Raw genomic sequence first — 23,600 nt, forward strand, 5'->3', positions numbered from 1 at the left:
TTTTCACACTTGAATCCATATAAAAATAACAAACACACAGTCGCTCTGAGGTTTTTTCTCTGCAGGGCCTCTTCAACTACAAGTACTGAAGAAACAAGCCTGGAGCAGATCAATGTTGCACAGTCACAGTGCAGACAGCTGGTTTAGGAATCTTAGAATAGCTGCATTAGAAATGTGCCTAAAGTCATGTGACAGGGTCGTCATTAGCAACTCAATTTCCACATGACATTGGGACTGTTTGTGTTTCCGAGCCCCAGTGGAGGGTGTGAAGATGGAGAGTGGCTCGGCCTCTGTAATAGGATCAGCACCCCTCGTACTCCCACTCTGATCGGCCTTCATTACCACCAGCTTCGATCGGGATTATTGTGCCTGCAGGTGATGCTTATTCACTGTATGTGGGCGTTTTGCTGATGCATGTAATGTATGCGCTATAAGCTCTGCAGCAATGCATGGACTCCATACGTCCGTCTCTGTAACTGTCCTGCAGCAAAATACCCCTTCTTATTATCTATTATTTCTCTTAACACATCACTTTATTCCTCACAATAACCAGTGAAATCTAAACCTATTATGACAATGATTTACAGATGCAGCTGAGTTTGATGTATGAAAAAAAACAGCACAATAATGTGGATATTTCTTGCATTTTCTAGCATGTCTCACTTTAACCATCATTTTTTAATTGCCTCCCTACTTTATCTGCCTCTCTCAATCCCACAGTCACTGTGAATCCTCTTACAGGTGGATTATAGGACTAAGATACCTATACAGAGAGAGACAGAGGGAGAGAGAGAGAGCGAGACAGAAGATGAGCATTAAACACTCAGAGTAAGAAAGGAAAAGATTCGTGAGGAGATACAGGAGGAGGAGAGGAAGGAAATGGGCAGAACTCCTCAGCCCGAAATGGAAAGGCCTTGGCGATGGTCTGTGAGTGGGGTGAGTGAAACCGTCACTTCTACAGGTGCATTTATTTTGGGACATTTTCGCCTTTGTTGTGAGGACAACAAGAGTGTGAAACGGGGGGGAGAATGAGGAAGACATGCAGCAAAAGGCCGGGTCAGAACCGAACCTGCCGCAAGCGAAGGAGGACTCAAGCCTCCCAGCAAACATGTTTGTGCCTCCACAGAGGAAAATAAATATATATTTGCACCAGAGAATCATTCCACATTACGTTGTATTGACGTCATGCTCATTGAGAAAGTTAGAAAACAGATCATCAGCTTAATTTGGCTCAGTTTAGGTCAGGGCCTCGGTTTGGCTTCATGAGTATCAGACATGTTTAATCTTGTGTATGTGTCTTTACTGAGTTACCTCAATCTGCAGTATTGTGATAGAGTGATAGAGACTGTGGAGATCACCCCACTATAATCACACTTTCCTAAATTCATGTCTCGTTATCCAACAAATACAAAGACTTTTTGTGACGAGGTGTGAAAATGAGGCAAAATAACAGTTGTTTTTTCGATGTTGTGTAGGAAGAGCCAGCAGAGCCTGATTCACACCGGAGTGTCACCCCCGCAGGGACAGACTAACCCGGTGCCAACAATGTCTCTCCTGTCCTTAAACAACCAACCTGGCTGGAGCGTGTGCTATGCTCTCTGTGTCCTCATCGTGTTGCTCCCAGATGCCAAAGCAGACAACCTGAACGCCACCGCCCGCAATGGAGGCGGCTCCCAGTGTGGGGAGTACTCGAACCAGGTAATTGTTTGGATAACTGCGCAGGTGCAGGTGCAGTTTGATATATTGCCACCATTTTTTTAATTTAACATTTTGTTAGAATATTAAAATCTAGTAAAACGTCAACTACTTTGACATTCAACAAATTTAGCATACTTTTAGCTACAGACAATAGGTGCATATAACTGCAATCTAGTACAAATGTTTTATAATTGTACATAAACACAGTATTTTTATAGATGATGCTATTTTCCACCACTGCAGGACAGAAGCATCAGAATCGAGAGAAAATGTTATTAGTATGATCCAAAACAGAAGAATTTATATTGTAAATTGCAAATAAAACAAAAACTAGGCCTACTTTCCCTTTGGTCTTTCCAGAGTTCACTCTATTGATTGGATGTTCTTATTTTTCAATCCCACTACTGCTCAGGGTTGATAAGATTCCAAATAATATTTATTGTGACCACAAGCACTTCTTCATCTACCAGGTGATGGAGAACGGGATGTGTCGGCTGGTGGCCACGCTGCCTCAGCTGGACGAGCAGAGGTGCCCGGACATGTTCCGCTGCACGGACGAGGTCTCGTACTGGCTGCACGAGAACGAGGAGAGGAAGCAGCAGATCGTGGCGATGAGAGAGACCATCTCTGCGCTGCAGGAGGAGCTGAGGAACCACCGTCACCGCATCAAGGTGCTCGAGCTGCAGGTGAGATTTCCATATTGACTTAGCAGACCCGGGTCAAATATCAGCAGCAATCCTTTCAACCGCTTTGTGGACTTGCTCTAGTCTATGTGGCGACTCAATGGACGTTTGGACTGAGTGATTGTTTACTTTACTTATAGCAGAACTCATTTAGAAACTTGAATGAAGAAAGTTGTTGGGCCAACTTAAAACTGACCAATTGTGTTTCTACAACTTGTTATCTTGATTTGAAAAAACTTGATTAATTTTTTTTGTGCAACCACTTGAAGTATTTTTTAAAAATTGGTTCAACAACTTTCTCTTTTCAGTGTGTTCTTGTGTGTGGTATTTCACGGCTAGAATTTTTGTTAAATAGTTACCTCGTTCTTGTATTTCCTCAGCTCAGAACATTATGAGACTGGACATATATTTGTTTAAATAAGCCTTGAACACTTCCACTGCTTTCTACAAAGTTCAATTTCGGCAATTTTCTAAAACAGCCACTATGATTAAAAACCCTCTCCTGTGCTGTGTCTTAGAGGAGGAAACGCATTACGTTATTCCTTGTGTGCACTTCTGCCCTGTACCGTGGTGCCCTGCCATCAAGCTGGCTTCCCTGCAGCATGTCCTTGACCTTAGTCACTAACAGGATTAGCCTCCTACTCTTCCACGTGTTGCCTCATGCGTCTCAGGCAGTGAGCCCACACACAGCAGCAGAGACTCGCTCTCCAGCTGGAGCGTTCAGCGGCCACAGGTGGATGGTGCGCTCATGTGATGTACATTAGAAGAGGGTAGGGGAGAGGGCTCCAGGGTTGGTGGTAATGGGAGTTAGCGTTATCCTCCATGTCCAGGCTAGGAATAGACCGCACACTGAAGTGAGTGGAGTTTTCAAACAGGGGAGGTGTTGTTTTTGTCCTGAGAGCATGCAACAGACGTTGCTAGATTTAATGTGTTCAAAGAGATAGACTGTATATGAGGTTATATCGAGATGATGTCCCCTGTGGAGAGGTCAGGATGTCATAAGATTTCTCTTTTTTTGCTGTGTATTTTAGTGACATTTCAGCACATGACAAAATAAGACATTTGTTGTAACTTTGTTTTTCCAACATGCTTTCCAGTTTAAAACTGAAGAAACTAACAGTAAAAATTCAAATGTGAAATATACCAGAATGCCACATCTTCAGGGAAGAGATTACTGACGCTGCAATTTCTGCAATGCAGCACTGCTGCAAAATTTAAAGCAGCTATAGGAAAAGCAAAATCAGTGCATGATCCCTGAGCATGATGTTTCTCTGTGCTAGAAAACTAAACTATCACTTTTTTCCCCCTAATCATAGCAAAACTATTGTATTTTCCCTCGTAGAATAATTAATATTAATTTAAATATTTAAAAATCCATATTTTCTGCTACTCTGTACAGAAACAGAGCCACTGCTTACTTTTATTCATTTTTACAGCTCATGTAGTGTACTTTTACATTGACTTCACTTATTGTGTATGTCTTTGGTTGTGTGTTTGTGTATTTATGTCACTGCCTTCAGAGCGAAGACAGACACCATTTGAACGTCTCCCTGGAACAGCGTTTTCATGAGTTGGAGGTGCACTATGCTGAAGCCACCACCCTGCTGCACCTCCAGGGCACTCTGATCCTGGAACTACAGGTAAACTGCAGCTCCTCATCCTAACTGGGTCTTTTCAGGATCAATGCACACTGACTGTTTTTGATAGTTGGACTGTTTGTGTCTCTGCTTAGGACCAAGTCCACAATCTGACACTTTTGGTGAATGATGTAAAAAGAGGCCCTGGTTGTTTGATCAACGTCGTCCATCCCAACCCTCTCATGAGCCGCCAAGAAGCCCTGCACCCAGGTACACATTTCCACAAACCCACATGCTATGATCAGCCAGCAGAGGGTGCCAAACTCTCCCTGTTGATTTATTCCTCTGTCATTCTCTTCCATCAGAGACTCAACATGTGAGGAACTGCCCCATAGACTGTGCGTCTATCTACTACAATGGCGTGAGGAGATCAGGCCTCTACACTGTAGTGCCGTCATTGGCAGGCATGCCGGTGGAGGTTTACTGTGACATGGACACAGATGGTGAGTCTCATATATGAACATGAGGAAAATACATATTGGCTTCAACTACTTCACAATATTTCAACTGAAAAGCCAGAGTTGCAGTCTGTGTGTTGGCATGCACACACTACCTGCTGAATCCAGTCTGCCTGCCACAGTTGGTAAAAACTTTGTGGATGTTTTAACAGCTGCCAACGCGAGTGGTCAGTCCGACTGTGTTCGTGTCGGAGAGAGGGAAAGCGAGGAAAAGAGCGAAGCCCTCCTGTTCCTTTCAATGCCATTCGGTTTCTATTTAGTTAGGTATTAATTACAGGATGCTCCCCTGCACACACAAATCCACTATCTGCACCTGCAGCACTCTCTTTAATATGGGAAGGAGGAAAGGCTGAGAAGGGATGGCAGAATTGACAAGACATTCCCCCATTCCCCTACAAATCACCTACTGGCACTGAGGGGAAATCACGGTTATCCCAAAACATCCTCCCCTTGTCTTTTTGCCTCAGGTGGTGGCTGGACCGTGATCCAGCGGCGGGTCGATGGCTCAGTGAGCTTTGACCGCAGCTGGAGGGACTACAGGGACGGATTCGGTGACCTGCACTCAGAGTTTTGGCTGGGCAATGACCACATACACGACCTGAGCACCCAGGGCGACTACAGCCTCCGGATAAACCTGGAGGACTGGAGCAACAAGTACAAACACGCCGTCTACCAGAGCTTCAGGTCAGTGTCATGGCCACGTGTGCAACCAGGTGGGAGACACATGCACAACCATCTGTATCTCTTGTTTCACTAATGTGTGTGCAGTGTGGAGGATGAGGAGCATCAGTACCGTCTCCACGTGTCAGGCTTCAGCGGCACAGTGCAGGACTCGTTCAGCTGGTACCACGACAAGCAGGGCTTCAGTACACCGGACAGTGGGAACATCTGTGCCGAGATCTCTCACGGTGGCTGGTGGTACAACCAGTGCTTCTACGCCAACCTTAACGGCTTCTACTACAGGGTATGTGCACACAGATTATCCCTCTTTGAAGTGTTTTGTTCCATTAAGAGAGTGCTCACTACCTCTTGACCCCGCAGGGAGGCCATTACACCCCTCAGGGCCGGGGGCCGCTGGGTCCTGATGGGATCGTCTGGCACTCCTGGAAAGACTCTGACTATTACTCTTTACGAAAGGTCAGCATGATGATCCGACCACGCAGCTTCCGAACCCGTTTGTCACCCTGAACAACCGTCACCCTGACGACGGTTTAGCTGCAGCAACAATTCTTCAGCAATGGAGATGACGCAATAAATCACTGGACACCACGTTGACGGTGACGTCCAACGAAGTTTTTATTGACAGAGAGGGAGGTTAATGTTGATTGAACTGTTTTGTAGTGAGGGGACCTACAGACTAACCAGTGGATATGACATCTCCTCTGTTTTTGAAGTTATTGCATATGCATCTCTGGCTGGTATCCTTGATATTCTCATGCGGACCTGATTTTCTGCTGCAGAGTTCTTCCTGGGACATTATTCACTGACTTGTGGGAAGTGAGTTCTTCGTAATTTTGTACTTTTATTTTATACTTTTAGCTTGACACATTACTAGTGACTCGGCCAAAATAAATCAGCAGATTTTGTCTGATTTGTTGACAGTGTGATGGAACTGATGGTGTCTGAGAGGAGACGTGTACAACTGGCAGGCAGAGCATGTGAGATTATTGAATGCTTTGCATTCGCTGTGTGAATGTACTTCTTGTGATATCTATACTGTGCTATATTACATTTATTTTGAATGTCAGCCAACTATTAATTGAATCAAATGTGTAATTATAAGAAAACCTAAATGTATTAGATAAAAAAGACCCAAGTGCTACTGTCTCTGTATAGGCTCAGAGAAGAGAATATGTGCTCTTGGAGGAGTGTGTATACACACATATGTGCAGTACAATAAACACTACATATCCCATGAGTCACAAAGGTTACTATATACACACACAATGATGCAAGTTCTAAAAAGGATTTGATGAGAGTTCAGATCCATTTTCAGACCAGGATCTTGAAACATCTCTCATCATAACGTAAAATACAGTTTGTGTGTGGTATCCAGTGAGTGTTGAGTCATGTGTTCAATTCAAATGACATCACACAGGGGTTTCCTGAGACCTTTAGCATATTGGCAGGTTTGTGTCAGTATAGCAGGCATGTGTCGTGCAGTGGTAACACCAGGGGGCCAGAACAGACAGAAAGAGAGGCTGCAGCTTGTGATCACTTCGATTTGAACTCTGAAAAACTGCCTTGTGTTTGAATGCCTCCACCAACCAGAGCAGTTTCAGAAAATCTAACCAGCTCATCTTTCAGTCCAACTGAACGTTTGCACCAAATCTGAAAAAAGCGTGTTCAAAAGAATGAACAAAAACATATATGTAATTTCTCAGGCCACTGGATGTCGCCAGCGCGGTGGCATAAAAGCCTGAACACTAAACACCCCCCAATGTTTTAAGGATTATATAAAAGCCCCAAACACACAAGATCACATCCACTGAAAATAACCCAAAACAAATGAGAATGCCTGTACTGTCTGTTATATATGGGGATCTCCTCGCCTGGTGACTTTATGTGGCCTCCACATCCAGCTGCACCTGAAGCCAGTGGGAGATGAATGTGGTGTAAAAGGGCTCTTTCACTTCCTCCACTGCAACACTGCACAAACACAGTCTTTGACCCTTTGCACAGGCGGCACACTCATTCTCATTCCTCTCCATCTCTACGCACGAGTCTGCTGCTGCGAATAAGAGCTGTACTGTGAGGACAAATCAGAGAATGCGTGGTGTTTTACACTTTGAGCCCAGCCGAGAACAAGATGAGGTTTCTTTCCAACACACACACAAAAAAACAAATCAAGTCCCAATGAATACAAATCATTGTTTAATAAATCAAACAGAATTTCTGCTCCTCTCTGAGTTGCACTGTATTGAAAATACTTCTATACATAAAATAGTATCTCAATAACAAGAAGCACCTTATAGGTCCAACAGAATATATATATATATATTTATATATATGTATATTTATCATGTGTAAAGTGGTAAGAAAACAAAGAGTGAACAAGATTAGAGACTGATTGAAAATTGGGCGGTGAAAAACAAAAAAGAAAATTTGCATACATGACACAATCCATTTATAAAACAAATATTCTTCATATCAGATCTGGGAGAAAAGAATCATGTCTGACACCATCCACACACAAGCTATCTATTCAATGATGTTTGGCTTGAATGTAAAATGCTTAAAATAGTCAACCCCAACCTGAGAGTCAGTTTTCGCATGTTTTGTCTTCTGTCCTGAATTGTAAACTGCAGCATCATAGTCCACAGGCTGGGGGCAAATGTGTGAGGGGTTTATCAACTCAAGCTTATTCTATCTTCTTCAAAGGGGGTAAGGCACTTGAGCAAGACAGGAAGGAGGTGGAGCTTCCTGTTGGCTTTTTTGAGGAAGTGCAGGGTGAAATAGAACTTGGCACTGCCGGCAGTGGACATACAGAAGAGACACACTCTGCCTTCACCAACTCTTCCAGGACTTTTAAAGAAAGCTCCACTGCTTCTAACAATGTCAGGCAACATTTGCATAAACGAAGAAAAGGGCAGTAAAGCTGTGATATGCTGTCAAGCCTACCTTTAAAATTCAGCTCCCCCTGGTGACAGGAGGGAGAAAGGCTTTGGTTTTTATTTTTAATACATCGCCAGATAATCGTGCAGATAACAGTTTTGCTACAGGTGCATCTTTACCTTTTGTTTTTCATGGAATCAAGATTGAAAAAACGAGTATTGCTTTAAAATAACATGAGCAAAACTTGAATCGAATGAGGAAAAACTCATGTGTGACTCATGCAATGAAGAAAATTCACGGACGCTAACTGTAACTCGGATGTGTGCTTCCTGTATCCCAAGCTCTGGACCTTGGACAGAGGAAAGGATTGAGTGTAAATAGTGTTTCTCATTCTGCTCTCATTTCTGATCCACGAAAAATGAAAGCGCACACAAGTGCCGAAGCCTTTCCAGCTGTTGCACATGCTCAGAAACTGTTCATAAACTTCTGAGCTGACAAATGTAACACCGTGAGCTGGGTCTGTAAAAAAGGAGGCGATGAGGTGAGAGCAAAACAAATAGAGAGATGTGACGTTTAAATTAAAAAGGAAAGAGGGAAATGAATGCAGAATAAGTAAATATATTTCGGCTTGTTGAGCTGGGGTTTTACTCTTCTTGTCTTGTAGTGCGACGCTGACGGCTTTCACATCGTAGTGAACTGACTGTGTGCCTGTCTCAGCTTTGCAGCAATCTGGGGATTCAGAAGAAGAAGAGAAACGAGCATGAATACAAACTCAGAGGCAGGTGGAGATGGTTTAGTATCGAGGCTTTACGCAGCTTCTCTGCAGGTCTACAGGCCACAGAAAGGTCTGACTGGCTTCGAATTTAATTTACTGTGAGCGATGGTCGATGAAAACGACTTTACCGTCTCGTAAAACTTGACTTGCTCCTCCAGGTACAACTGCATGACCCTGTTGTAGTCATAGATCCGGTTGCTATGGAAGTGGTTCATCTCAGCTGCGGCAGAAAAGAGGCGAAACCAATGAGATCAGGCAACACTTGGTGACTAACTGCCCTGCGTCACTGCCTCTGGCTCAGAGACAGTCTGGTACCTTGTAAAGTGTAAGACATGGTGCTGACTCGCTTCGCCATGGTCACTTTCTCCTGAGGAGTAATTTTACTGGTGGCCACCAGCTTGTCACCCTCCTTCACCTTGTCTATGGCGGCCTGTAACAAATGAAAAAAAAGAACATGAGACTCGAGTTACATCGCATTAAGGACAGAGAATCATTTTAACATATATAATGCAACTTCAACCGCTGGATGGATATGGATATATATATATATTGAACCTATCAACCAACTCGTGCTGCAAAACCACTTCTCTTGAAGTTAGGTTCAGTGTGTAGACCCAATAAATGTGTTTTCAAATAAAACTAACTAATTTCCCGATGTACCTTATGGACTCCAATGGTGTCTGGGAAACATCCAAGAAGACCCTTGTATTCATTGTTGGTCTCCATGAGGAAGTGGAGGTCTTTCCTCGGCTGGAAAATGAACAAAAAAACTAAAAGATGAGGCTTTCGGTGTTGAAGTTAAAGAGGGAATAATACATAGATATAAAACTGATGAGGAAGAACACAATGAAATATAACGTGATTGGAATTGAATTTTATGTACAAAGCGGAAACAACACATGTATCATAAGGTCATAGATTCAGCAAGGACATCCAGCCGGTGAAGTAGGGAACAGTGAGATGGTGAAGGAATAAAAAACATCAACATAATCAAAAATCTAAACTTATTTTGTGCATTTTCTATCTTTTGGGCAGAGAAGGAGGAAGACACGCAGCAAAGCGCTGGGTTGAAACCGAACCTGCGGCAATGAGGCCATTTGTCCATTCGTTTAAACTTCAACACTAACACTTGTTCTTGAATATATAAAGGAAATCTCTGTGCAGGAATATAGAACAACAGATAAGGAAAGGCAGATAAGGCTGTGGATAATAGAAAAACCTTTTGGCTCCTGACATGAATCCTAAATTGCTTCCTCATAATTCTGTAAACTATCACAGGCAATGCTAAACTACAGCCAACAACTCTACTGACAAACACGAGCTTACCAGGTGAATCCTCCTCCTGCTGCTGGGACAACAAAAAGCCCACATTGATTTAACAACATTCTACACAGTGCTGTTGAGACAGAACGTTCAGCAAAGCCACATCCAAAAAGGTCAAAACAAGAACGAGGAAACACCAGAGATAAGTCTGCCATGATTTCTCCCTCCACTGATAGTGCAGGACGCAGGGTTAAAGGGGTCATTAAAACACCGCAGCTCGGACGTAAACACCGACTGCGAGCAGGAAATGTTCGCAGATATTGCGAGATGTTGTGAACTGGGACAACAATGTGGTTGATAAAAAAAGACGCCTAAAATAAACCTCAAGACCTTTGAGACACCAGAGGTCTGACAGCGCTCGTTTCTGAAAGGAAACAAACATTGTACATCCAAACACACATGACAGGTTGTGTGCTGAAAATGAAGACAAGGCCATTGCAATAATGACTGTGACACGAACATGAAGGAAACATCGTTAAAGTGACATCGTGACAGGCCTGATATCAAAAACGTGTATGGTTTTCTCTGGTTGGCCCTGTGATACACTGGTGACCTGTACAGGGTGTACCCCACCTCTCGCCCTATGTCAGCTGGTTCTTGCAACAGCAAACACCCCCACTACATCAAAGAATAAGAGGTGTAAATAACGGATGAATGGATAGGCACTCTAAACATACCTGCTCTGCAACCATCTGAGCGATCTCCTCGTACGTCTTCCCTGCTGCTGTCATGGCGTCAGTCAGGGTTGACTCACCTGAGGGATTAAAACATGTCACCACCCTGTTTCTTAAGACGACTTGTTTGTCATTTCCATTCAAAACAGATTTCCACACAACGAGCGACTGCAGAGAAAACTGCATCTGCATAGAGCTTGTTTTGAAGGAGTTCCCAAAGACAGCAAAGTGACACGACTACCAAATACGAGCTTACCAGGCTTACATGTGGGAAATTTCAATTGCAGAAAGCTCTTCAATAATATTTGTGGTCATTACCTTGGTATCCACTGCTGGTGAAGACTGAGGAGAGGTTTTGAAAGGCTTTGCCGATTCTCTGGTACTCTTTTGGCAGAGCTGTGTAGGGGGCATCAAACGTGAAAAAACACGAAAACACTGTGTAAAAAACTACTATATACTAAATACTAAACATAATAATGACGTCTTTTATTCATACAAACAGTAATTACAGCACAAAGTGAAGGGTTGGCCTGTGTGTGTGGTGCAGTGCAAACATACGGCCTGTGCATCTCTTCCAGTGCTCGTTTCCCACTGTGAGGATTTCCTTCACGCCGTCGTCCATGGCTTTAGTAAACCTGCTGAACTGCTCGCACTTCTGTTCCCTGAGAACGAGGAGCACATGTACGACACCATTACAATTAATGTAGCATGTATTAAAAACATACGCTGATGAGCCACTGTTTGCAAAGCTTCAACTCACACTTCCACAGGATCCAGGTCTGCAGCCTCAGGCTCTATTGTGGTGAAGATCATCACTCCCACCGTCTCGTCCTTCTCTGCTTTTCTCTTCCCCGTCTTCCAGTCCTGCATGAAATCAATCCATCATTTTAAATCACAAAATAAACTAACACAGCAATTAAGTGCTAGACTAAACTTTCAGTGGTCACAAATCATCTGAGTTCTTCACTCTAAGATGAAAAGAGACCCACGCTATATGCAGCCATCGAAAGTTACATATAGTTAAGTCCGACATATCTGTGTTTGTTTGCTGATATGAAAGCACAAATTTTACACAATAAACAATGAAGAAAATATATTAGTTTTTTGCGTTCAAAAATATATATTAAAATTTTTTTTTTTTTTTAAGAAAAGCAGTTTAACTTCTCCAATAATATATTATTTAAAGGCACATAAAATAAGACCTAGAGGAGGAAGAAGGAAGTGGGATATCAAACCTTCTCATCCTTGTAGGTGAGGAAAAGCTGGAAAACATCACTGCTGGAAACAATCGGGTGTCTGCACATCCTGGTCATCCAGCCCTGCAACCGCTCCATACGCATCTTAATAAACTCCTCCTCAAAACGACCTGCAATAGAGTGAAGCAAACAACGAATGAATGATTTAACCTACATGCTGACTTCAGGAATGTTTAGTTATGTGTCTTACATAGGGTCAAGCACTCACCTGTTACCTGCTTGTCTGGCAAAGAGGGGATGGGGATGGCGGACCCAAATTTGTCGAGGAGCCGCTCGTACAGCCAATCAAAGTGCTTGTATCTGTGATTGACTGTTCGGTTTGTGGTCTGCGAACCAATAACATGGAGTTATATTGACGGCAAGTAGTGTAAACTGGTGAAATTATTACTTTAACAGTAAAACTCCCTTTGGAGATAAACATTTTCAAAAGGTCGCCTTGAAATTATTAGTGGTGGACAGTGTATAAATTCTAGTTAAGCTCAATTCCAGTTAAAACACATGCTATGTTACACTTACACTGGCTGTGACTTGGTACTCGATGTAGCTCTTGAGGCCGTACAGCTTTGAGCCTTTCTTGGGATCAGCCACAACACAGTCGAGCTGAGTTTCTGGGTAAGACCACACAGGACCAACTTCTCCCATCTGAGCAGGAAACATTAGGTTTAGAAAACTGCTGCTATTTGTCTTTTAATATTAAATCATCGATCATTCTCACAAAAAGAGGAACATATTTACAACCATGCTGTGCTACTATTCTAGAAAGTATAATTAGCATAAATAAGTTCCCTTATTTATAAAATGACAAGAAAACCAAATATATTGTGTTTAGTCATGCAAGTTAAGTTACAGTACCACAACCAGTTATATAACAAGTAAAGATATCTGATGTTATATATTGCATACAACTGGCACAAATACTTAGAGAGAACCTACATAGATTGTTAGTTTTTCTTTGCCCTTAGCGAGCTGTTTGCACAGAAGGTAGAGCTCCGGCCCCGACTTGGAGAACCCTGGGAACCTGCTCAACGAGAACAGACAAAGTTTAAACAGTGATGGTGTCAACCGGTCTCTCTAACTCTGTTTGAGGAAGCTTTCTGTGGCATATTTAAGTCACAAGTATCAAATTACTGCCACTATACATAAAAAACATGTATAATCCTTAATGTTTGTGGCAAGTGAATGTTCAAGCTGATTCAAGCAGAGATAAAAGATAAAGAACGGCCTGGTCCAAACAATATGAGCATTGTAGTTGTAATGTGCAAGAGAAACTGACATTTCAGAAAACAAGAAACTCCCTCAGGCCAAAACTCAAATCCAAGCTTAATCTTATCACTAATATCAAAATATTTTGCCATTTTTCTTTGTTTCTTCCCTTCAGGCCCAATTTTTTTTACACCAAATGAATCCTCTTGTTTTACAAACTCTTACTTGTTGAGGGAGATTTTCATTGAAGTCGCGGTAGCTCCACCTCTCTGCATCGCTCCACTGTCTCCAGGGTCTGACTCCGAGTATCCTCCGCTGGACTTCACGTCATCCCACTCGTCATCCCACTCATCATCCTCAGCTCCTGAGGTCACACACATGCACACTTAAAGAAATACATTCTGTACAGGAGCTGCACAAGTCGACAGCAAGTTAAACATTTGCTCTGTTTATTAAATATCTCCAACTATTACCATGATTATTTGTAATTGTGCTTATACAAACAACTTAGGGCTGCAGCATGAGTCTGATATAGGGCAAAATTTATATTTTTTTATATAGGCTTATTTTTTAAGTATAAATGCTTTGCTAAACTTTACTCTCTGGTCCTCAGCATTAGCAAGACATTATCCTGAGATACTGGCATGTAGCTTTTCAGCCATCAAATACACTACATTTCTTTCAGTTAATGGCATAACATACAACACCCATAAATGTGTGTACAACTAGTTGAAGACATTGCACTTTGCCCTTGTTTTGATGTTAAAAAGTTGTCATATTACATTTTCTCATAGTTCCAGTTTCTCATGAAAATACAGAACATGCATCATTGTGTTAAATCCATGCTCGCAGGCAGCGTATAAAGTATATCTTAGAAAATCAAAGGTTTTTGAAATGGTTTGAACGTGGAACCAATCCTCAGTTTCCATTCCTACACGCTACTAAACAAAGATATGATTTGTATGACCTTCTCTGAAGCTGAGCACTTTCAAAACATAAAAAACAAGGTTTTAAGGTCTGAATGTGGCTGCAAGTGAGCAGAGAAAATATTCTTACTCATACACGACAAGCAAGTAATAATTTATATTATTGAGAGTACTCCAGCATTACACCTACAGTACAACAGCCAAAATCAAATAAATGGAGCGATGCTTGCGATTTAGTTCTCACAGTCAACTCAAGCTTTAATCATGTGACCTCATTCTCCACAATCCTCTACCATACACTATTTGGCGGTCTACTTAAGCTGCAAAGATTTCACATCTCTGCGTCAGTATTTCTGCCTGTCGACTCAGCCCCTCCACAACCCCAGCATCCACCTGCAGGGTCCAACAGGGGAGACACACATATCCGATTTGAAGTCAGAGCATAGAAGTCAAAACTCTATGTTCTGCTGCTGTAATGAACATTTTAAATGTGAGTTGTCCTATTGAGCCACAGATTTGGTCAAAATTAAGACCAGAGTTTCTGAAACATAATTTCAGAGAAAACAAGTTTTTTAAAGTTTTAAAAACTTCCAAACTTAAACAAAGCACTTAGTTACGTGCACTGTCAAACACTCTGAACAGCGTTCATTCTGCCGTGATGTGACACAAACTCCTAATTAATCACCAACACTTCAACGCCTGAAAGATTTCACTGTTTCCTGAGAATTTGACTGCACAAACATGTCAGATGAACATAATCCACTCACACTCTTTTTCAGTTTCAGAGGTGAGACACAACTGTCACTTTCCCACATATCATCATCATAAAATTAACACGGTGTTAATGTCAACAAATTAAATGCATCACACACATGCTTTTTACCGACACAAATCATTTCCTGAAACCATTCGCTAGAAGCTGTCAGTCTTTATGAGCACTTAGTACCAGTCCACACACAAACATTAGGAAAAAAGCTTCCACCATTGCAACACACAGAATACCTGTGCAATCGATAAGGTAAGGATATGGGTAGATGTCTTTGGTAGGAAAAGGGAAGAAAGGAAAAATCTGTTAATTCCTCTCCTCTCCATTTATCCCCTCTGTTCTCTTTTTACAAAAACAACTGGAGAATTGAAAAAACAGGTCAAGTAATTTATTCTTCTGAGTCATGCATGAGGCTAACGTTTCCGATCGTCTGGCAAAAACCAAAGCGTGACGGGCTGGTCCTGTCCACGTACTGGAGCATCTCTGCAGAGTGACACAGTATTTCTGCTGGACGCTTTGAGTTCCAGATTAGAGGGTTTCCTGTGTATCCTCAAGGTATTTCAGTTGGTATCAGGTTAAGACTAAGGTCTTTATACTTAAGAGAATATTCTTTCTCATTTTGGTCGATGATGCAAACCTCATCGGAGTCGGACACTTCAAAAAGGCAGATTTTTAGTTGATTTTTCTACTTGACCTATATATCACTCTGTGGAACATGGGTTGTACAATCTTTTTGTTGAACATAAGATGTCTGTTAAAAATATATATATGAGGGAAAGACATTATGGAAGTACTTTAAAACAATTTAAAGGTCCTCTGTCATAAGACCAAGACACCTTTTATAGCTGCTTTTCATTTTCATCCAGAGACCTTAAACCAAGCCTATAAAAACTAGACTGTGGTAACAAAAAAAAAACTCATACAGGATATGTACTTAATTTCTCTGATGTCTGACTGAGCAAATATAAATGTACAACACATGACAAAAGCCACATAATCTAACTGAGTGTCAGAATAAAATAAATTCTGGGAATATTTGATGCTCAGTAGTAAATCTTTCTTAGAATAACCTCATCGACTGGAGCCACACACTTTGTCCTGTCTTCACATTTACAATTTCTATAAGTAAACTACCCACAAACAGAAAGACAATAACTCCAAGAGCTAAAAACAGTGTGTGACCTTTGCTACGCAGGCTCCATTAACTTTCTTTGTAGCAAAACACTTATATTAGATTTGAATAAACTTCAATCCTCCTGTTAAACATTAGACAGGAGACAAAAATAAGAGGAAGCCCAAATACTTCAGAATATTCACCGCATAGGCTTCATTTCCCGTTTTCAATGATGGTGTGTTTTGAATAGTAGTTCTCAGTAGTGGAAGTACAATCAAGAGTATGAACCTTTAGAATCTTTAAATGACCCAAGATCCTAGGCAGTGGTTTTATTCTGCTGACACATAATTAACGGGTTGACCATGGCTGCTAACTGTAGAGCTGTCCTTACCGGGGCCCTGGTAAGCCTGAGGGTGACCCTGTGGTACGGAGCCCCAGGGTTCAGCAGCATTCTTCCCAGTCTGGGTGCCCTCTGGATTTGCCGCCCAGTTGTTGTTGGAGCCCCCTGAGGGGTCCGCGTTCCACACCGACCACGGATCATTACCGTTACTCGCCTGGAAGAGACAGAGGGAGCAAACGCGAGAGATGAAATGACAGATTGAGTAAGGAGAAGCAGATGAGAGAGTGGAGTCCATTCTGGTCTGTTTAATGTGGAGCTGACAGTCTTCTTAAAATAACATGCTGTTCACAACACAGAATGTAGAGCTGGCCTCTAACAGGGCGTCTGTTGAGATAATCTATCAACTCGATGGTGACAGTGTGGTTGGTGGTCTAAAACAAAAGCTTCATATCACATGCAGCAACAAGAAAACATCAAAACAATAAGAAAATTGCATTTGAAAAAAACTAATTAGCAAAAGCTACCATTCTCAAGTCTTAACACACTAATATTTAAAGTACTTGCAGGCTGAGAAAGCAACTCCATGCCATGCTTGCAAAGCAGGCATATTCACCCCTATACAAGCCTATCTGGATGGGCATGCAACCAAATATGTGTGTGGGCCTTTTGTGGGTTGCAGCTAGTTTGATGCTAACTAAACAATGAGCTGTGTGTAACGTAATGCACATTCACATAGAGAAATCAATAGTTTCAAAGCAAACTGCTGCAACAAGTGACATATGAACAAATATGAGCAGTGAGAAACAACACTGAAACAGCATTTCATGGATTTAACAGCTTCTTAACATTCAGACTATTTTTTATATAAAACTCAGTCAAGATGATATTAAAAAAAACTGATGTTTATTGATATTTATTTGATTCTCATCATAATCTGGTTTAATTCATGTGTTGTGGTTGACTGATTATCCAGTGTGATAAATCAATTACAAATGTGAGGTATAGGAATCACTGACTCAGACTGAGGTGCTGATTCATACAATTTAGAGGAAGGTGGGAGCTGAGGTGGATGAAATCATGCTTTCTTCGGAGGGTAGGAGTAGTCAGGGCCATTTTACCAAAGAAGAACAATTGGAGAGGGGAGGGGTTTGCTGGGTGAGTGTGGGGGGAAATTGGGTTCATGCCTCTGGCCACGCCCACCAACATGGCGGTTACCTCATCAGGGGACGAGAGATAAGGGGAAACTGGGGTGTCAGGGGTGTCCGGCTGGGGACTCAAGCCCCCAGCATCCACCTTGAGGGGAGAAGAAGGTGACAACATCACAAAGCGCCAGCAGTGATGGTTAATGGGATGGGTTAAAGTGATGCTGTGTGTGAAAGGGAGAGAGAGAGAGAGAGAGAGAGAGAGAGAGAGAGAGAGAGAGAGAGAGAGAGGGAGAGAGAGAGAGAGAGAGAGAGAGAGAGAGAGAGAGAGAGAGAGAGAGAGAGAGAGAGGGAGAGAGAGAGAGAGAGAGAGAAAGAGGGATGATGGTTGACACATTTCCTGCCTTGACAACCACTTACTTTGCACATTTCCCTCATTTTTGTGCAACCTCCAGCTAACAAGAAAAATAATCTCCCCAACCTTATTTACTCTCTGTTTTGAGTTAAAAACCTGCTTGGGCTATAAATGACCACGATGACAATCTTCCACAGCAGCAGCTCTCACTTCTGCATCTCAGGGTTCACAAGAATAGCCGGGGTTGCACAGACGTCATTAACGTGTGACTTCTGCTTTTTCTTCAGAATCACTCCGTCACACACGTTTGAGTGAGAGAATGGAAACATGGCAGGAGTGCCATGCAGGGAATTACTGTATAAATTCACACTTACTTCTCCAGCACTGGTCTACTCAAGGCAAGGTTGTTCATTTGATACTCTGACAATAGGTCGATAAATTGCAATGCCGCCGCCTATCAGTGGAGTTATAATCTACATTTTCTCATATTCAGCCACACTGAACATTGACCACTAAAATCGAATCAGATAATCTTTGAGTCCAGAAATTTCAAAAAGGCAGACTTGATATATCAGGTTCAAGAGGCCGAAAAGGACACCTTGACCTTTGACCACCAAATTCTACGCAGTTCATTCATGAGTCAAAGTGAACATTTGTACAACATTTGAAAGGATTCACTGGACGTGTTCCTGAGATATGGCATTCACAAGGCAACAAAACTGTGCTTTGTGAGGTCACAGGCACAGTGACCTTTGACGACGAAAATATTATCAGTTCATCCCTGAGTCAAACTGATCGTTTGTACCAAATTTGAAAAAAAAAATCCCTCAAGGCATTTATGAGATATCGGCATGTCTGTCGGCAGCGCAGACGCTTGAAAAGCAACAGTATGAGTTTGCTAAACACGTACGTTCTTTAGGTGAGCGTGTTACCTGGTTCTGTGCAGGTGTTGATGCGGGAGCATAGGCATCAAAGAAGGTCAGGTCTGGGGCTGCAACATTTCCTACACTTGGAGTAGGTGCAGCGGTTCCTGCTCCTGCGATCGGTTTACCAAACTACAAACGAAAGAACAAAAAGACAAAAACAGTCCCATTAGAAATCTAAATTTCCCATTGGAAAAAAGAGAAACTAATCCAGATATTCCAGAGGGATCTAATTACTTTTTAAGCTACATTCCTCCATGGTTATGTGATCATGTCTCCTTAGTGTTCCCTGGCTTTGAAAACTGGCTTTTTCACTTCCTCTGTTTATACAGAATTAAATTTAATATGAACGTTGCAATGAAATAGAGAATAAGCTGCTTGTCCCGATGTTTTTCATAAGAAATTACATAAGCTACAAGTGTATTTGTCATTAGAGGGTTTCTATGATCTGGACTCTTATAAAAAGCGTCTGAGGGCAGCTGGAGAGGTAACTTCAGGTCAGACAAACACATCCACGTGAACTTGTTTGCAGAGTTAAGCAGGAGAATGGTATCGGTCTCTCTCTAGTACACACACACAGACACTAGACTGTTAAATGTTGCTGTAGGAGTTGTTTAGAGTGAAGCTGAGCTGTTAAACAGACTTTGCTCGTTCTCTGTCTCTTTGTGAATGTCTTCTGAGTGAATCATATCCTCCATGATGACGTCAGGGCTTTTTGGATAAAACAGGACGCAAACACCAGAATCAGCAAAACTCTGTAGGAGGAACATCCTGTCGTCGTTTTACTTTCAGGCAAGAGTCCACAGCACAGTGTGGAAATATTTATCTGTGCTCTGATAGGGATAGTACATATTGTACATTTTGACTTTAAAGCTTGACAGCAGAGTTTTCTTTACTTCTGATGTGATGTCTGTGGTGAAATCATCACCAAACACAAAGGAACAATCGTCTCACTAACCTCGATGTAGTCCTCTGGCACCAGTCCCACCTCCCCTTTGGAGTTCTGTGCTTCAATCCAACCGCCTCCGATATGCTGTGACAGAGACGCAACACAACTTGTTAGCATTTTTGCCATCACGGACCAAATTCAGTTTTACACTTGTGTATATGAGTTTATTTGTTATTAAAGCCTGATCAATGTGGATTTTTGGAGACTGGTATTATTACTGCTGATATTACAGCGTAAAACATATCCTATAGCGATATGTTGGCCGAAAAAATGCAATGATTTCCAAGATCTCATTATCAAACCCTTTATTATAAATAAATATAAAGAAAAAGAAAACTGAAATACAACCAAATATATAGAACACCAATTAGGAAAATAAACATTATCTCTTAACTTCAAATGAAAAAACTAAAATGCTCATCTTTTCTGCTTAATTTGTTCTGCAAAGAAAAGGTCACACTGCTTCTGGTAATGCTTTGATCCCATTACTAAGCTGCACAGAACTGAATGAAGCTTTTCATATAAACATTTGTGCAGAAACTGGAAAAACGTTTCTCCTGGAAAATGTAGGCGAGTTACTATAAATGTGTTTCTGTTAATTCATTATCGTAATAAAGGAAAGCAGGTTTCCCTATTTACAAGTTGTTTAAAGATTGAAGTTGGAACTAAAATCTGACAATTCCCAAGTTACCCAAATATCCAAAAACACCCTTAACAGTAGGTTGATTTAGTGGAGACATGTTTTTCGGTCCAGATTGAATTAATACCGACTTTGATTAGGAAACTATGTAGGTCAGAACAGAATAAGTGACCTTTGAACTGTTGACACCGTCTGTAATGACATCATGGTCACTCCCACAGTTAATTGTTTCCTCTGTGTGCGTTTGTGACACTCAATGTTTATAGACAACCTCACATCATGTGACTTGGACGTTTACAGGACTGGACATTTTAAATAACAAAAATATGAAAGAGAGCAAGACGCTACAAAACCCGAATATATAATAGTAGTTAATAGTAAAATAATACCAATTAAAAAGTTAAGTAAATTTAAGAAAAAAAATTCTAACACATCGAAAACTTTTAAGTGTTATCTGGAAACAGGTAGGTCCAAATAAATGTTTTTAATTATCAACCAATTGAGACAGTGTCCATTGTAACTAATGAAAAGAATGAAGCGTCTATAGTAGAAAATTAATGTTTACACAAGTGATTGGCCACAGTGTACTGTGTTCTTATATAGAGGGATGGTAGAAGAATATCAATATGGATTTACCTGATTGGTGATAGTGACCGTCTCTCCTTCTTTCACTGACAGTTCGTTGTTTCCTGGCTCAGCGGTGAAGTCATATACAACCTGTGCCTGGACACAATCAAGAAACAGAAACACACCCTTACTGTGTGTTTGATGGGCACTTTATTTTGATGCCATAAACATATACTTGTACATGTACGTGCATGGGAACATAGACAAAAAAACACCTAATAACCCCCTGAGGAGTGTAACTCTTGTAATGTGGGATAAAGGCTCAGTGAAACAGGACAAACTAGTTATCCTGCACCTGAAACGCTGACTATTAACTAGACACCAGTATCAACCATAAACAAGGCCAGAACCAACGTGTTACCTATTTCAGTTTAATACAGAAGCCTGCAGTTCTTCTCACAGAGACCTACATCTACTTATCTGCCCTCCCCCAGGGCCCCAGAGTCCACACGCATGCACGTACATACATTCAACCAAGCAAAGGCAGATAGGAAACTGTTCTAAATACAGTTTATTTTCTCTTTTGACAGATCACATTATGAGTCTTAGGCCTAGCCACTTATTCATCTTAAATTTGACTATTCAAATGACTTTGAATTGCAAGGTCATTACCCTGACGATTGAGTGGGCATGCCATGTTTTGAGTGTGAGTTATGAGTGTGACTATCTGACTTTGTTCATGAATCAGTAAAATGAAATACAACTTGTATTCTTTGAACATAGAGGTTGTTCAGTGTCCTCCTGCCACCTCCCAGGAGTCAAAGGAGCAGGTGAATGCTTTTCAAACGGGAACAACATGTTTCTGCCTCAGCTCTGCAGCCTCACTTATTAACATATGTAACTAGCCTCCAGTGCACATCCACTGAGAATGGATGTTTAAATAAGGAAGGAAACGTTATTATGCCTCTAACAAGTATAATAATTAATATGTCTCAAAAAATGGCTGGAAGGAATCTTTGGTGAGAAGGAAGCAGGAATAAAATAATCAAATAGGGCTCTGACTCAGCCATTTATTTCCTGTTATTATAATAGTAATACTCACAGGCTTCTGATATTATTATTAATAAAATTAAGTTAAATATTAATTGTACTAAAATAATAATTGAATTAGAGATGTTCTAATACCAAATCTGTACCGATCAGATTCCTTAGGGTAGTCTTTAAAGTATATTATTTTCCCACTAACCCCTTCTTCTTCGTTGCTCCAAAAAAGCTGTAGCCTACTGTCACTGGCAAGTGTTGTTTTGATAGCGGCGCAGAAGAAGAGATTTCTTGTAGTGTCGTTTTCACCACGTCAGCATTTTAGCAATATTACGTACCGAAAAAATAAAAACTTAAAAGAAGTAATTAAACCTACAGCTATTTATTTGTGTTCTTCTACAGTTATGACTGTCAAGCCACATAATAAAGTTAGATGGCATTCACTTATTCTCTGTATGTCGTTGTTTTTCAGAGGTTTTAATAATGAGCCCGGCCCAACAACAACGACAGCAGTCATCACTTCCATACTAGAACTTTTACAAATATAAACATATTAATAATGCTAACATATAAATATACAAAAATGATACTAGTAAAACTATAAAATGAATATAAACATATGTATAATACTTTACACAAGTCTACCACTTGTGACAATGAACAATAATGACTGTCACCCACATACACAGGGCTTCTGTACACAGAGCCACACACACACACACACACACACACACACAGGCCAACAACTACATTTCCCAGCATTCCTCGCAGGAAGAAATGACCCGCAGTGGAGAGGTAGTAAAATGTCACAAGACACTTTCTTAATGAGACACATTTTCCATGTAGAAAACAACACGCACATGTATTGTTTCACATCTACCGCACGCACATGTTGTTAGCGTCCATTACACAGCACCGGGGCGGAGGTTTCCACTCCTCATGCGAAACTTATCGAGTTTCAGTTGAACTGATGCGACAAACCGCTGCCCTGTGCGCATTTTCCGTCAAAAAACAACAGCGGAACACACTCTGGAGGAAACAGATGATCCGGGTTCGGGGCGAAACAGCAGAGGGAAGCAGCGGGACTCACCTTTAGCGCCATTGTCCGAGCTTTGATCAATCATTACAGACACAGGCCCTGCGCTTTCTCCGGCTCTCAGCTGGACATTTCCCCCCGCGGCTCCTCAGCTGCGAGCGGGGAAAACACGGCGACTCCTCCCGCTGCTCACGCTCCTGTGACTACACGCTGCTAAAAAAAAAAACACACACACAACGAGCTTATTTACCGTGTTTAACTTTATAAAAAAACCCAGTAAAGTCCGGGGAGCGGAGAGAGGAGAAGACGGGACGGAGGCAGGAGGAGGGAGGAGTGAGTGGAAGTTTGAACGGCGCAGGGCTGCTGACAGAGCGGAGGGAGGGAGTGACCTGCACCGCCTGCTCCGCGGAGGGAAACCGGAAAGGTAGCGTCGGTGTGATCATACGATCCTCCGACACGCGACTGGTTCACATTACATCATACATGTGTTTTTAAACTCTTATATACATGTTATTCATATACATAACTCTTATTTTATT

General features: G+C 41.6%; 2 protein-coding genes across 6 annotated transcripts; one reads left to right on the top strand and one right to left on the bottom strand.

Annotated features, from left to right (window-relative positions):
• Nucleotides 1-756: 756 nt before the first annotated feature.
• Nucleotides 757-6,394, top strand: si:ch211-203k16.3 (angiopoietin-related protein 7). Of its 2 annotated transcripts, XR_004694266.2 has the most exons (10): nucleotides 757-936; nucleotides 1,476-1,698; nucleotides 2,169-2,384; nucleotides 3,902-4,021; nucleotides 4,114-4,228; nucleotides 4,324-4,461; nucleotides 4,944-5,160; nucleotides 5,245-5,440; nucleotides 5,518-5,973; nucleotides 6,079-6,394. XR_004694266.2 is itself a non-coding variant. In XM_035143825.2 (9 exons), the coding sequence occupies exons 2-9, from the start codon at nucleotides 1,546-1,548 to the stop codon at nucleotides 5,662-5,664; spliced, it is 1,302 nt and encodes a 433-aa protein (XP_034999716.1). In that variant the 5' UTR covers nucleotides 757-936; nucleotides 1,476-1,545; the 3' UTR covers nucleotides 5,665-6,394. The 2 variants fall into 2 exon arrangements, 1 of the variants encoding a protein (XP_034999716.1); XM_035143825.2 differs by having other exon boundaries at nucleotides 5,518-6,394.
• A 939-nt stretch (nucleotides 6,395-7,333) lies between these two features.
• snx9b (sorting nexin 9b) lies at nucleotides 7,334-23,492 on the bottom strand. 4 transcript variants are annotated; one of them, XM_035143820.2, is made up of 20 exons: nucleotides 23,116-23,492; nucleotides 21,054-21,140; nucleotides 19,787-19,861; nucleotides 18,838-18,960; nucleotides 17,624-17,701; nucleotides 16,460-16,622; nucleotides 15,191-15,226; nucleotides 13,488-13,626; nucleotides 12,993-13,077; nucleotides 12,576-12,701; nucleotides 12,268-12,385; nucleotides 12,039-12,169; nucleotides 11,564-11,667; nucleotides 11,362-11,465; nucleotides 11,122-11,199; nucleotides 10,807-10,883; nucleotides 9,467-9,556; nucleotides 9,122-9,236; nucleotides 8,935-9,026; nucleotides 7,334-8,760 (listed from the first exon to the last, which is right to left on the bottom strand). In XM_035143820.2, exons 1-20 carry the CDS (start codon nucleotides 23,125-23,127, stop codon nucleotides 8,713-8,715), a joined length of 1,881 nt encoding a protein of 626 aa, XP_034999711.1. In that variant the 5' UTR covers nucleotides 23,128-23,492; the 3' UTR covers nucleotides 7,334-8,712. The 4 variants fall into 4 exon arrangements, with proteins under 4 accessions (XP_034999711.1, XP_034999713.1, XP_034999712.1 ...); XM_035143822.1 differs by lacking the exon at nucleotides 17,624-17,701 and having other exon boundaries at nucleotides 23,116-23,490; XM_035143821.1 differs by lacking the exon at nucleotides 15,191-15,226 and having other exon boundaries at nucleotides 23,116-23,490.
• Between the last annotated feature and the right edge of the window lie 108 nt (nucleotides 23,493-23,600).

Source organism: Hippoglossus stenolepis, chromosome 20, assembly GCF_022539355.2.
Source record: "Hippoglossus stenolepis isolate QCI-W04-F060 chromosome 20, HSTE1.2, whole genome shotgun sequence".
Classification (NCBI taxonomy): Eukaryota; Metazoa; Chordata; class Actinopteri; order Pleuronectiformes; family Pleuronectidae; genus Hippoglossus; species Hippoglossus stenolepis.

Coding starts and splice junctions, on each gene's coding strand:
- si:ch211-203k16.3 (XM_035143825.2), top strand. CDS start 1,546: ATGTCTCTCCTGTCCTTAAACAACCAACCTGGCTGGAGCGTGTGCTAT. Junction 1,699..2,168: donor GTGGGGAGTACTCGAACCAG/GTAATTGTTTGG, acceptor TTCATCTACCAG/GTGATGGAGAACGGGATGTG. Junction 4,022..4,113: donor CTCTGATCCTGGAACTACAG/GTAAACTGCAGC, acceptor GTCTCTGCTTAG/GACCAAGTCCACAATCTGAC.
- snx9b (XM_035143820.2), bottom strand. Junction 16,623..17,623: donor ATCTCTCGTCCCCTGATGAG/GTAACCGCCATG, acceptor TGTCTCTTCCAG/GCGAGTAACGGTAATGATCC. Junction 9,027..9,121: donor CATGTCTTACACTTTACAAG/GTACCAGACTGT, acceptor TTTCTGCCGCAG/CTGAGATGAACCACTTCCAT.